This window comes from Coregonus lavaretus (genome assembly GCF_964263955.1).
Source record: "Coregonus lavaretus genome assembly, chromosome: 22".
Taxonomy (NCBI): domain Eukaryota; kingdom Metazoa; phylum Chordata; class Actinopteri; order Salmoniformes; family Salmonidae; genus Coregonus; species Coregonus lavaretus.
The window spans coordinates 26,892,638-26,906,771 of record NC_140009.1 but is presented as its reverse complement, the minus strand read 5'-3'; the positions used below and the strand labels follow the sequence as shown (position 1 = coordinate 26,906,771).

The window sequence follows — 14,134 nt, the reverse complement described above, 5'->3', positions numbered from 1 at the left end:
CCTTAAACGTTTGAAATCTTTTGTTTGAGCTCACCTACTTTTCTAAATATTTATAAGAATGTAATTGTTAACATGTACACTACCGGTCAAAAGTTTTTATAACACCTACTCATTCAAGGGTTTTTCTTTATTTTTACTATTTCAACATTGTAGAATAATAGTGAAGACATAAAAACTATGAAATAACACATGGAATCATGTACTAACCAAAAAAGTGTTAAAGAAATCAAAATATATTTTATATTTGAGATTCTTCAAATAGCCACCCTTTGCCTTGATGACAGCTTTGCACACTCTTGGTATGCTCTCAACCAGCTTCACCTGGAATGCTTTTCCAACAGTCTTGAAGGAGTTCCCACATATGCTGAGCACTTGTTGGCTGCTTTTCCTTCACTCTGCGGTCCGACTCATCCCAAACCATCTCAATTTTGGTTGAGGCCGGGGAATTGTGGAGGCCAGGTAATCTGATGCAGCACTCCATCACTCTCCTTCTTGGTCAAATAGCCCTTACACCGCATGGAGGTGTGTTGGGTCATTGTCCTGTTGAAAAACAAATGATAGTCCCACTAAGCCCAAACCAGATGGGATGGCGTATTGCTGCAGAATGCTGTGATAGCCATGCTGGTTAAGTGTGCCTTGAATTCTAAATAAATCACAGACATTGTCACCAGCAAAGCACCCCCACACCATAACACCTCCTCCTCCATGCTTTACGGTGGGAAATACACATGCGGAGATCATCCATTCACCCACACCACGTCTCACAAAGACACGCCGGTTGGAACCAAAAATCTCCAATTTGGACTCCAGACCAAAGGACAAATTTCCACCGGTCTAATGTCCATTGCTCGTGTTTCTTGGCCCAAGCAAGTCTCTTTTTCTTATTGGTATCCTTTTAGTAGTGGTTTCTTTGCAGCAATTCGACCATGAAGGCCTGACTCAGACAATCTCCACTGAACAGTTGCTGTTGAGATGTGTCTGTTACTTGAACTCTGTGAAGCATTTATTTGTGCTGCAATTTCTGAGGCTGGTAACTCTAATGAACTTATCCTCTGCAGCAGAGGTAACTCTGGGTCTTCCATTCCTGTGGCGGTCCTCATGAGAGCCAGTTTCATCATAGCGCTTGATGGTTTTTGCGACTGCACTTGAAGAAACTTTCAAAGTTCTTGACATTTTCCGTATTGACTGACCTTTGTGTTAAAGTAATGATGGACTGTCGTTTCTCTTTGCATATTTGAGCTGTTCTTGCCATAATATGGACTTGGTCTTTTAAAACCCCCACCCCCACCCCACACACACACACACACACACCTTGTCACAACACAACTGATTGGCTCAAACGCATTAGGAAGGAAAGAAATTCCACAAATTAACTTCTAACAAGGCACACCTGTTCATTGAAATGCATTCCAGGTGACTACCTCATGAAGCTGGTTGAGAGAATGCCAAGAGTGTGCAAAGCTGTAATCAAGGCAAAGGGTGGCTATTTAAAGAATCTCACAATCTCACATCACATGATTCCATATGTGTTATTTCATAGTTTTGATGTCTTCACTATTATTCTACAATGTAGAAATAGTAAAAATAAAGAAAAACCCTTGAATGAGTAGGTGTTCTAAAACTTTCGACCGGTAGTGTATATTGAGAGGATACACAGTTTACATGGTGCACTGCATAAGGATATACAGTGCATTCGGAAAGTATTCAGAAACCCTTTACATTTTCCATATTTTGTTACGTTACAGCCTTATTCTAAAATGGATTAAATAAAAACATGTCCTCATCAATCTACACACAATATACCCCATAATGATGAAGTGAAAACACGTTTTTAGAAATGTTTGTAAATTTATAAAAAATTAAAAACCCTGCTATGAGAATCAAAATTGAGCTCAGGTCCATCCTGTTTCCATTGATCATCCTTGAGATGTTTCTACAACTTGATTGGGAGTCCACCTGTGGTAAATTAAATTTATTGGACATGATTTGGAAAGGCACCCACCTGTCTATATAATATCCCACAGTTGCCAGTGCATGTCAGAGCAAAAAACAAGCCATGAGGTCGAAGGAATTGTCCGTGGAGCTCCGAGACAGGATTGTGTCGAGGCACAGATCTGGGGATGGGTACCAAAAAATGTATGCAGCATTGAAGGTCCCCAAGAACACAGTGGCCTCCATCATTCTTAAATGGAAGAAGTTTGGAACCACCAAGACTCTTCCTAGAGCTGGCCAGCCGGCCAAACTGAGCAATTGGGGGAGAAGGGCCTTGGTCAGGGAGGTGACCAAGAACCCGATGGTCACTCTGACAGAGCTCCAGAGTTCCTCTGTGGAGATGGGAGAACCTTCCAGAAGGATAACCATCTCTTCAGCACTCTACCAATCAGGCCTTTATGGTAGAGTGGCCAGACGGAAGCAACCCCTCAGTAAAAGACACATGACAGACAGTTTGGCAAAAGGCACCTAAAGGAGTCTGACCATGAAAAACAAGATTCTTTGGTCTGATGAAACCAAGATTGAACTCTTTGGCCTGAATGCCAAGCGTCACGTCTGGAGGAAACCTTGCACCATCCCTACAGTGAAGCATGGTGGAGGCAGCATCATGCTGTGGGGATATTTTTCAGCGGCAGGGACTGGGAGACTAGTCAGGATTGAGGGAAAGATGAACCGAGCAAAGTAAAGAGATCCTTGATGAAAACCTGCTCCAGAGTGCTCAGGGCCTCAGACTGGGGTGAAGGTTCACCTTCCAACAGGACAACAACCCTAAGCACACAGACAAGACAACACAGGAGTGGCTTCGGGACATGTCTCTGAATGTCCTTGAGTGGCCCAGCCAGAGCCCGGACTTGAACCCGATGGAGCATCTCTGGAGAGACCTGAAAATATCTGTGCAGCGATGCTCTCCATCCAACCTGACAGAGCTTGAGAGGATCTGCAGAGAAGAATGGGAGAAACTCCCCAAATACAGGTGTGCCAAGCTTGTAGCGTCATACCCAAGAAGACTTGAGGCTGTAATTGCTGCCAAAGGTGTTTCAACAAAGTACTGAGTAAAGTGTCTGAATACTTATGTAAATGTATTATTTCCATTTTTATTTGTAATACATTTGCAAACATTTCTAAAAACCTGTTTTTGATTTGTCATTATGGGGTATTGTGTGTAGATTGAGGGGGAAAAAAGATTTAATCAATTTTAGAATAAGGCTGTAACGTAACAATGTGGAAAAAGTCAAGGGGTCTGAATACTTTACGAATGCACTGTACATGTATGAAGATCATTAAGATAAGAAATATATTAAGTGTTTGAACCTCTAATACATTTATGAATACATTAATAAATGTAGGCTAATTTGGTTATGTACTGCTGTCAAATGGAAATTACTTATGCTTTCTCTTTTGAATAATAAACGTTATATAAAAGTGTAACTAAATACATACATTTTAAAGTGTACTGTCCTTATTGTTTCTTCAACTACTGTAGGGTGATTTTAATCCACTTTGCAACACGGACAATACAGGCACTACACCGAATATACTGAGACCCCATATTTGCATCGTGGGCAATATCTGCACTCCTACTGAGAATGAATCAGAAAAGAATGCACACTTGGGAATTCTAAACTTTATTAGGTTGATACATTTCAAGAAACACACTTATACTCTTAATGTTGACAAAACGTGAGCTGTAATGTTTTTTGTATAAAACAAACATACTGTAAGTTGTAGTTCCTGTCAAAGGAGGAACAATCTGTTGACAGTCAAGTGTTTTCTAACGCAAAAGTCTTGAGTTTGCACTGCAACAGTTTCAGTTAAGACTTAAGTGCCTGGAATGCAGAAACCGTACAAAGTATGTGACAGACAAGGCATTTGATAAAATAAAATAAACTACTATACATCCCTGACACATACAGTATATATCGTTTAATACCGAAGCCATCATCACTTTCCCAGTTGAAGGGGGATTTATGTTTACGTCAGGTGTTCATGAAAGCATTATGTACACCTAAAAAGGTGAATTCTTTGTAAATCACTGGCAATGCTGCCCTGACACTATTCAACATGAAAGGGTTTTGTTCTGTTGTCACTGATCCCAATCATCAGCTTTGTGTCTGTGACCCTCACTCTTCGGACAAGACTGAAGCCACCAATCTGTTTAACTTTAAAATACTGAGATGGCTCTAGGAATGAAGTTTATATTATTTTATAAGAGAGGGTAATTATCACAGGTTCTAGTAGAGATCAATCTAGTTCAATTAAGTCCACACTCGCACACTACTTTCCAAACATTTTGAAAGTATTTGTATCAGTTACCAATAGGAGTGAAGTACTCTTGTGCAATAATGGTTTGCTTTTGTCCAAGTAATGTTGTTGAAATGCTCTAACCAATAGAAGAGAGGAAATGCTCAGAGCAGCACACATTTGCGCCTCTTCTTGGGTTCCGGAGGCTCCAGGGCAGCCAGTATTGCCTCATCAAACACATTCTTTAGTCCTTTCTGCAAACACAAAACATGAATGTACCAAATACATATTTCAACCTTTCAGTGTGTAACCACAAAACTATTGTAATTGTTTGAATGTAAAAAACAAATTTGACTGAACTGGGTGAGAGTTGTAATTTAAACTATCCTTTATTCATATATCATAACAGGTTTTAGTAATTCTCAAGATCGCAAAGATCTTAACATCCAATGGAATACGTAAAACTTTCAATACTGTTTAGTTACGGTCTTTGATATAGTAGAAAAAAAAATACATTGATGTGATAGAAAAACATTAAGTTAGTTGTAGCTCATCATACTTGTTTAGACAGCACAGAAATGTTTCCTAGAAGGTTTGAATGGAACAGAAGCATATAAATACTGAGGTAATATATTTTAAAAGGAACACAAACTCAGCTGCAGCCTAATGTAAACTTGCACATTTAAGAACTAAAATGGAAGTGTTGGCATCCTTGCCATGAAGGCCAAGGCAGTATGGTCTATTGTGATTAGGCCAAGTCAAAACAAAATCAGACATTGAAATGAAAGAAGTTAATGGGCACACATTTTAAAAGCGCAACCTGGTTAGTTACTTGACAGATAGTAATTTCTTTACATTAAAGAAGCAGCAGACGATCAGAGGCAAAACAAGATTTAAAAAGACGCTTGTCATCAGAACAGACAGCACTTTCTCTTTCGCTGGGTTTCAGGAGGTTCTAGTGCTGCTAGGATAGCTTCATCAAATACATTCTTCAGACCTCGCTAGAGAGGGGAGAAAGAGGAGAATATGACCAGCATTAGAGCGAGGTTAGTTAGCAGACAGACAAGATTAAAGAGCATTGTATGGATGAGTTTCCATGCAGTTCTAGGCCACCACTAACAGACAGAGTGAGACGGCAAGACAAGCTTAGCACAAAGACGACAGAGCAACGTGTACATCTAACACAATAGGTTGTTATCATGCAAGTCATAAGTATTACGACTCACCTGTGTCAGGGCAGAGCACTCAACGTATTTGACTGCCTTCAGGTCGCGGGCGAGCTTCTCAGCCATCTCAGGGGTGATGGGCTTCTGTTTGTTCTTGGCCAGTTTCTCTACTGTGGAAGGGTCATCTCTCAGATCAATCTGAGTTCCAACCAGCAGGAATGGTGTCTTGGGACAGTGGTGAGTGATTTCAGGTACCCACTGCAAGAGAGAGGAAACATTGTTTTCAAACACTCAGAATGGTCAGTCAGTCAGATAGTCAACGACCCCATAACTAGTATCTTCCCCATCACTTCATTTTGTGACCAAATTTACATTACCTTTAACCTACTATAAATAATTTATTTGAACACAAGTCTCAATATTCCTTTATTCAAAAATGTGCATTGTATGCTTCATGGGCTTGGCGTTCTACTCACCTTTTCTTTAACATTCTCAAATGAGGAGGGTGAAACACTAGAGAAACAAACTAGAAAAACATCCGTCTGGGGATAGCTCAAAGGTCGTAACCTGTCGTAATCCTCCTGACCTGTGGAGACAGGTATAAAGCATTGATTAAATGTGAATAGCAATCAACCAACATATTATTTATTAAAATTGGGAACTGATGACCATGTCCTTGAAAAGGATCTACTCTTACCTGCAGTATCAAATAATCCTAGGGTGTACGGCTCACCGCCAATCATGACAGTTACTGCATAGTTATCAAACACCTGTGATGAGAAAATGGAAAGAGAATTAGATATTTTTTTAAACCTTTATTTAACTAGGCAAGACAGTTAAGAACAAATTCTTATTTACAATGACGGCCTACACCAAACCCGGACGACGCTGGGCCAATTGTGCGCCGCCCTATGGGACTCCCAATCCCGGCTGGTTGTGATACAGTCTGGAATCGAATCAGGGGGTCTGTAGTGACGCCTCAAGCATTGAGATGCAGTGCCTTAGACCGCTGCGCCACTCGGGAGCGGTCTAAGGCATATCTGTCCTGTTCCATGATTATTCATAATGGTAGTTATTGAGGAGAGCCAAGTCGCTTCTGTTGGAGTCAGTGTGAAACATGAGAACGAGAAGCCACCCTCTAGGTCAGGTAATCAATAGATCAATAACCACTGAGAGAAATCCAATGTATAGATGTACTTACTGTTGGTACATATTCAGAGGGGAATTTGTTGGTTGTGTATGAAATCAAAAGGCAGGTTTTTCCCACTGCTCCATCTCCAACCACAACACATTTAATCGTCTGCATATTTGTGTTCTCTACTTTGTCTGAAAAAGACAAGTGAAAGTTAGCTTCAAGACTTCAGATGAGTGGCAGGGAAGTATCCACCACCAGCAGCTGTTGTTATGCTACTAGCTAATTAGCTGGCGTCTAAAATGGGTTTGCTAGCTAGCAACCCAGGTCTAAATGGAGAAGTTGTAGCTAGCAACAACCAACTAGCTACATTATGGACTTCGTTGTACAGACTCAATACAAATCTAGCTAGCTAACGTACTTGGTTATAGCTAATTTAAACTAACGCAGCTAGCTAACGTTAGCTAGCTAGCTGGGTGGGTCGGTGTTAGCAGCTAACGTTAGCTAACTGTCTGGCTAACTAGCTAGCGAGCTCATTCTCAATTTCCTATTAATTTAATTTATCCTAACAATGAATGACAAGCCTATAGCTAAAACACCTTCAATAATAGCTTTGGTAATCCTGTACATGTCAATTAGTACACTGTTGATGACGATAACATGTAATTCGGATGGTTTTCCTACCTCTTCCTCACTGAATCTGGTATTTACTTCACCGGGCGTTGGCAGCTGCTTGGCTTTCTGCTGCTAGTGACAGTGCGTGTGACCCCAGTCAACACCAGTAGGGGGTGCACGATAGCTAATAATTTCGATGTAAATTTCTGGCCGATGTGGCTCTGGGACTATGAAACCACAGATTATCAACTATATTGACCAAATACTCAAGTGGCCGCTCTAACAATGAAAATACATGTCTTAAAAAATTGAAGGCAGTAGGTGGCAGGCAAGATCAGGTGGGACCATTCTAGCCAATGAGGGGTCAGATACGCGTGTGAACAACAGGTTTAACTCCTATATAAAGTGTTTTTTCTCAAAGTTGCCGGAATGTCACGTGTCCTACTTATATCAGTACACTCCTGACAACCTATCCATTACGAAACTTCTATTTGATCATATAAGCCCCACGTAGCAAACAAGACATTACATTTTTTTTAAACCAAATTCGACACTCTCTTATTGACCTCTATACAAAAACTCCTCGCTTGATGAGCAAAAAAAAGCCACCAACTGGAGAAGACAGATTTTGGGGCCAGTTATCGCTCTCGCTTTGCCAACTGAAAGGTGCATACACCGCCATCTACTGTACTGGAGTGTGAGGCCAGTCACGGCCTCTATTAATCTACAGTATTTCTCTTATCTTGCCTACTGTTATGGAGTGTGAATTCATTACACTTTGTGACACAAAAAGGTAAGGGAAAAGGACAGAGAAAAGGTAAGAAAAATAGCCATACCAGCTAACCCTACACCCATTAAAACCTCACCACTATTCCACCACTTGGGACACTATCATTCAACACACCATGTAACTCCTCTGCAGTAAAATCTCATACACCCAAGTACTTCTGTGCAGCTGCCACCATGACATCTATTTTCTGTGTTTTACATTCAATTTCTGCGGTACAGTTGATAACAATGGCTATGAACGCTAAGAAGCCAACCTTACTGAAGCACATGTTATTCCTATCACTCTTTATTGGCCTCAGCCAACTCACAGGGAGCCTCTCAGGATCCCATCTTCCTCTACATTTTAGTCATTTAGCAGATGCTCTGATCCAGAGCGACTTACAGTTAGTGAGTGCATACATTTTCATACTGGCCCTACGTAGGAAACGAACCCACAACCCTGGCGTTGCAAGCGCCATGCTCTACCAACTGAGCTACAGGGGACTCCTCTACTACTCTCTTCACTGCCTCAGACACCTTCTGTACTACTCTGACCCTGGCAACCTCAACCTGCCTTTCTCTCACTGGACACTTCTGATCTCCAGCAACATGGGTACACCTACAGTTAACACAGCTTTTTCCAACAAAATTACACATTCCTTTGTCTCATGCCCTCCTGCACACTTCTCACATCTAGGAATCTCCCTCCTACATACACACTGCTGCAACATGACCATAAGCTTGATACCTAAAACACCGTAATTGGTTCAGGACAAAAGCTCTCACGGGATAACTGACACATCCTAACTTTACTTTGTCGGCTAAAGACTGCATCAAAACTCAGAAGGACAGACATTGTCATTGTTTCACCGCGCTCTCCATCGGGTCTGCGTCGCACCAAATGGCAGGCGTCACAGACACCGGGAATCTTACATTTCAGTTCAACAGTCCCCAAACTCTTCTCCACCCAACCACATGGATCAGCCAGAATGCAAGGATCCATTCTCTCCTAAAATCTCACTCCCACTGGGACAGAATCATCTTTATCATCGGACTCCTTTAGTAGAAAACTGTTCAAATGGTTCTTGCATCTTGAATTTCTGCCATGTCGCGTTGACTCAAAAAGCTCTACCTGGGACAATAGTTTGACTTCTGAAAACTCATGTCAAATAATTAATTAGCTTGGTGCTGGGACCTCAACCCAACCCAAGTCCCGGATGAAACATTGTTGTTGACTTGTTGACATGATTTCTGGATTTTATTTTATTTTATGAAACCGTAAAACTAAGAGGGGTAGGACTACCCAGCTCCTGAAATTATACTTCACATAATATAGACACATGTAGCCTATTTATTTAGATATTGTATATTGTTATTGGTGAAAAATCTGTTGATATGCCCTTGATTGAGCCACTTAATCCTAATTTGCTCAAGGGATGCGGTACTACTATGGTTGACACCGACGCCCTCCCCTATAGACTAAACATTCTACCCTTTGAAAATATAATTTTTTAGGACACGCCATGTTGCACTTTCCTACTGCACTATTGTTGTTGAAACGATAGATGCAGTGGTAGCAGTTGAAAAATATATGCCTGTAAAAATATATGTTAAAAATGACAATGTCATATTATAATTTACAATATGATCAAATACAAGGACATACACTGTACATTATTTTCATATTCTCATTTTCTCTGGAAAGCTGTGTGGAAGTAACACAGTAGTTGATCTTAAATGAAATGGTAAACTTCATGCAGATCATACTGATCTGGCTTATTGCAAGGTCTTACAACACTGTGGGTGAAACATTCTGAACTTCACCAGCTGTGTAGACATTCCTTCCAGGTCTGGAGATGACACACCAGTACTGCCCCTCATCACTTTGAATCAGTGCACTCATTGTGACAGTGAAGACCCCAACATTCGTATCCTCCATGATGTAGCTCCTTTCTGTCACTCTGGGCTTGCTGGTCTTCACCACAATCTGACAATAATCTAAAATAGGTCCCCTACACCAGTACTTTGTGTTCTGCCTGTAGTAAGGATTGTACTGACAGGAGATTGTTACAGATCTATCCTGGTCTCCCGTTACCACTTTGGTATCGGACAGCTGAATGGAGTCCACACTCCTGCATGTTAGAGGGAGGAGAATGAAGAGTGAAGCTGTACAAACATTTCACATGGTCAGCATATGCAAAATTAACTTGAATAGAGTCGATTTGTTTTGTCTTGATGCTATTATATGTATGGTAGTCATTCTCTTTCCTTCCCCTTAAAATGTTGAGCAACATCTGTTTGCCAGTTACGTGTGTATGTGTGTGCTCTTGTCATGTTCCTTTTTATTCACATGATTGGCAGGGCCGGATTGATTGCAATGGGGCAGGGATTTTTTTCTTTCTGTAGAATTGCAGGAAGTTAGCTAATTTTGGGGGGGGGCAGTAAAGGCCTCCATTTAAAGTTAGTTTTCTCTTCAAGTCAGATCATCGATTTAAAGGCCAATGAATGACCCCAGATCCTAGGTGTTCCTGTAAAGAATTTGGTTTTCTTTACTTGTTAGTTGACATTTTATAACAAACAGTGGTTTATTGGTCCTTTTGTGAGAAAACCACCAAACAAGTGTAACGCAGTTTATTTTTCTCTATAGGCTGCTTTACTCTCATGATTAAAAAATATACAAAAAGGATAAAGAATAATATATTAAACATATATGATACAAAACATAATTCCATTGAATAATCATTGCAATCAAAAACACGTTACATGTTTAGTAACCCCATCAAAATCATACAAAATAAACTTCAAAAGATTCCAATGCTGAGCTGTCTCCCACTCCTGTGACTTAAGAGCATTATCCTTGAAGAGATGCATATTTGTGCATTATTATGCATTTAAAACATCAGAATTGTGGATTCTAACACTGGCATATTCAGTCATCTCTGTGGCCGGCGATGGTTTGGCGTTAGCCCTTAGGATGGTCAGGTCACTGTAAATAACGTGGTCATCCATCATCAGTGCCTTGGATTTACCAACGTGCTCATTTTTAATAACAACAACCTGTAAAATAATATACAAACAATTTACAGACTAAAGTTGTGTATTGTGAGAGACTGGTCAAATTAGGCTTTTATCTCCTGTACAAATAATATGAATTTGTCTAAATGCTTAGGTATAGAGTCTGCTTATGATCTTTGTTGAATGATGCATTTCCAAACCTGTGGTTTGTCTGTGGTTTTTGTTTCATCATCCAACTCTTTTGATTTTGACCCACATGCTGGAAAAAAAACAGAAGAAAGAAAAATATATATTTAAAAATGTTTCTCAGAATAAATCAATATACATCTCTGCCTATGTTACATTAAATAGGTTCAATAGGTTTCAAAATAAGATGATTACTCACCCAAAGCTATCTTTCTCCAGAGGGTATAAACAAGCAGACCTGATGCAGCCACCATAAGGAGTACACAAAAACAGGTGACCAGGCCAATAATGATCTGCTCCGCTGATATGGACCTAAAGCGTAAAAAAGAAGTAGAGAAAAACAGTGATTTAAGAGTTGAAAATGTAGCATAGAAGCCTTTTATCTGACTTGGCATGTGTGAAGAAAATGTATGAATTTGAGTGACTGTATGAATTAGTTGTAGAATTCAAGTCTTACCTTTGGTCAATTAATTTAGTTGTTGCTATGTATGTGGTTGTAGGACTAGTTGTTGTTGCTACTGTTGTTGGTGCTATTGTAGTAGTTGTTGCTATAAAGATATGAGTAAATGTATAGTAGCCATAACACAATAGAATAAATAGAGCAAAATTCAATTAGTGCTTTAATATTGTGTCAAAAGAATACCACGAAAAACAGCCAATGGAAACATTTGTTCATGACAACTTCATATAACAATCATACAGTATATTTTATTTGACTAATATTGCCTGTTTACACCTGTTTAAGTCCCAATCACTGCCACCACAAGGTCACCTTTCACTTATCCATGAACACAGCCAAGCACCAAAACAATGATGCAAAACCACTAACCAGTCTGAGGTATGAGTCCCATATGTAGAACATTACAATTAAATACACATCACAATGTAAAGATGTATGTGTGACAGTATATTATGTAAGAAATACTGTGGATTTTCTAAATCATCTTGTGAATAGGAAATGACTTACTTGATGGTTTGTTTCCCATTTTTGTCAGCAAATGTTGTTGTTCTCTATGAGTGAACGGAACAAAATGGTGAGGCATAACTTGACGCCCTAATGTATTTCAACACATCTTTTAATGTAGTCTAAACTAACAGTGAAAATGTTACATGGCCTAATGCCTTTATCAATCTGAAAACTGTCTTTGTCTGTGGTTATACAGTAGCCTAAGTAGACAAGTATACTATTGTGGTTTAAGGGGATAAAAGGAGAACAACCTGACATTCCAAAAAAGATAACACTTCTTACCTTTAGTAAAACTTCTAGAATGTTCTTAACATTCTGAGCCAGTACTGTGAAATTGTGTGACTCAAAAAAGTATTAATTCATGAAGAAATAACTGTTGCGTCAGCTCGAAGTATATGTAGTTAGGGAAGTGTTTCCAAAAATGAGATACAGGACGTTTACTATTTGCTTAAACAAGAACACAGCAAATGAGAGAGCAGAAAAGCTGTAACACTTGCCAAGAGTGTGTGGTAATGATTCATTATGTCATTCATTGGCATTATAGTTAGAGACAAACTATTTACAATGATTTATACCCACCAAGGACTACCTTAAGTAATAATATGCCAATAACCGATGTTGAAACCTGGTTTGGTGTGAATATGACCTTAGAGATTAGTTCACCATGAATTAACCATGTTTTAATAGAGGACCTTGGAGTTTTGGGGCCGGTGTTTAGCAACCTACTGTAGTTGTACACAGATGACTTACATGGCCCACATATGACCTTGGATCTTTGGGGCTGGTGATAAGGAACATAATCAATCCAAGATGGCATAGCAGTGTGGTCGTGTTCTTTGTTGTGTGTCTGTGTAAATAGCCTGTTTTTTTTATTTTTTTGTATTTTTCGTACATATTTCCCTATCACACATTTAATCCTTCTACAAAATATACTTTCCTGCAACCCGCCTCACTCAATGTGGAACGGATTCTATTATTGACTTACCTTTTATCTAGAATCTCCAGTTGTTACCAGCTAGCCAGCTAACTAGCTACTTGCTATTAGCCACAGTTAGCGGTTTCACCCAGAACATCAGATTTTCTGCCGGAATAACTGAATCACTGGATATTAACACCGGATTGCAACTAGCTAGCCGCAACCGAATTGGATGTTGCTGTTTGGCTAATCACCACTGCCCCTGAAGCAAGCACCAGTTAGCCTTCAGCCAGGCCCATATCCTGGCTATCTACCTGTCATGAGAATTTCTATCTCTAATTCAACCTAAGCATGAATCATTACCAGGGGTTGTAAGGCTCTGGTTTTAATCATAAATGATTCAAGGTCCACAACCAGCAAGAATGATCTGTATTTTTATTCATGGAGAGCTCTGGCGCCAAAAAACATACATACAGCTTTTATATCCCTTGACACACAAAGGCACTTTGCTCCGCCCACCTTTTCACAGCTTCTCAGTCCCCTTCACCCTGGAATGCTTTCTCAGCAGTTTCTAACTCCTCCCCCTCTGTTAGTGGGTTGACACTACATTATAACTCCTAACACCGTTCACACATTTATACTGTATTTGGGGTGAAATCCTTTAGTCATTATTCTTAAAATACAAATTAATCTAACACTACCTCTCTGTCTACCAGACGGGAGTAGCCAGCTAACTAGCTACTTGCCATTAGCCACCACTAGCGGTTTCTCGCCATTGTCCGTGGCCTGCACTACCTACCAGCCAGCTCTAGCCTGGACTATTATCCGCCAGTCTGCACTGTCTGCACAGCGCGTTATCGACCCAGAACATATCGGTTTTTCTGCCGGAATCACTGATTCACTGGACCTTTAACACCGGATCATCGTAGCTAGATAGCTGCAATCATATGGACGTTGTTGTTGGCTAATCAGCCTCGAGCTAGCCGCGAGCCAGGCCCTTCTCCCGGTTATCTACCTCTCTGTCAACCGGACGGGACCTCCTAGTGTTGACACGGAGCCCCACTGATCCAACACGACTGGTCTGCCGACGAAATCGTCTGATGTGATTACAACAGGTTTCCCGTTACGACGTCGAC

At 40.3% G+C, this 14,134-nt stretch overlaps 2 protein-coding genes across 4 annotated transcripts; both read right to left on the bottom strand.

Annotated features, from left to right (window-relative positions):
- Window positions 1-3,601: 3,601 nt before the first annotated feature.
- LOC311150376 (cell division control protein 42 homolog) lies at window positions 3,602-7,738 on the bottom strand. Of its 3 annotated transcripts, XR_014615106.1 has the most exons (7): window positions 7,216-7,729; window positions 6,601-6,725; window positions 6,097-6,169; window positions 5,876-5,985; window positions 5,460-5,657; window positions 5,089-5,234; window positions 3,602-4,487 (listed from the first exon to the last, which is right to left on the bottom strand). XR_014615106.1 is itself a non-coding variant. In XM_084187814.1 (6 exons), exons 2-6 carry the CDS (start codon window positions 6,703-6,705, stop codon window positions 4,398-4,400), a joined length of 576 nt encoding a protein of 191 aa, XP_084043940.1. In that variant the 5' UTR covers window positions 6,706-6,725; window positions 7,216-7,738; the 3' UTR covers window positions 3,602-4,397. The 3 variants fall into 3 exon arrangements, 2 of the variants coding, with proteins under 2 accessions (XP_084043940.1, XP_084043941.1); XM_084187814.1 differs by lacking the exon at window positions 5,089-5,234 and having other exon boundaries at window positions 7,216-7,738; XM_084187815.1 differs by lacking the exon at window positions 3,602-4,487 and having other exon boundaries at window positions 4,598-5,234.
- Window positions 7,739-10,571: 2,833 nt separating this feature from the next.
- Window positions 10,572-12,468, bottom strand: LOC311149732 (uncharacterized protein). Its single transcript, XM_084186942.1, has 6 exons — window positions 12,365-12,468; window positions 12,083-12,126; window positions 11,573-11,663; window positions 11,315-11,427; window positions 11,130-11,188; window positions 10,572-10,971 (listed from the first exon to the last, which is right to left on the bottom strand). The coding sequence occupies exons 2-6, from the start codon at window positions 12,099-12,101 to the stop codon at window positions 10,798-10,800; spliced, it is 456 nt and encodes a 151-aa protein (XP_084043068.1). The 5' UTR covers window positions 12,102-12,126; window positions 12,365-12,468; the 3' UTR covers window positions 10,572-10,797.
- Window positions 12,469-14,134: the final 1,666 nt, after the last annotated feature.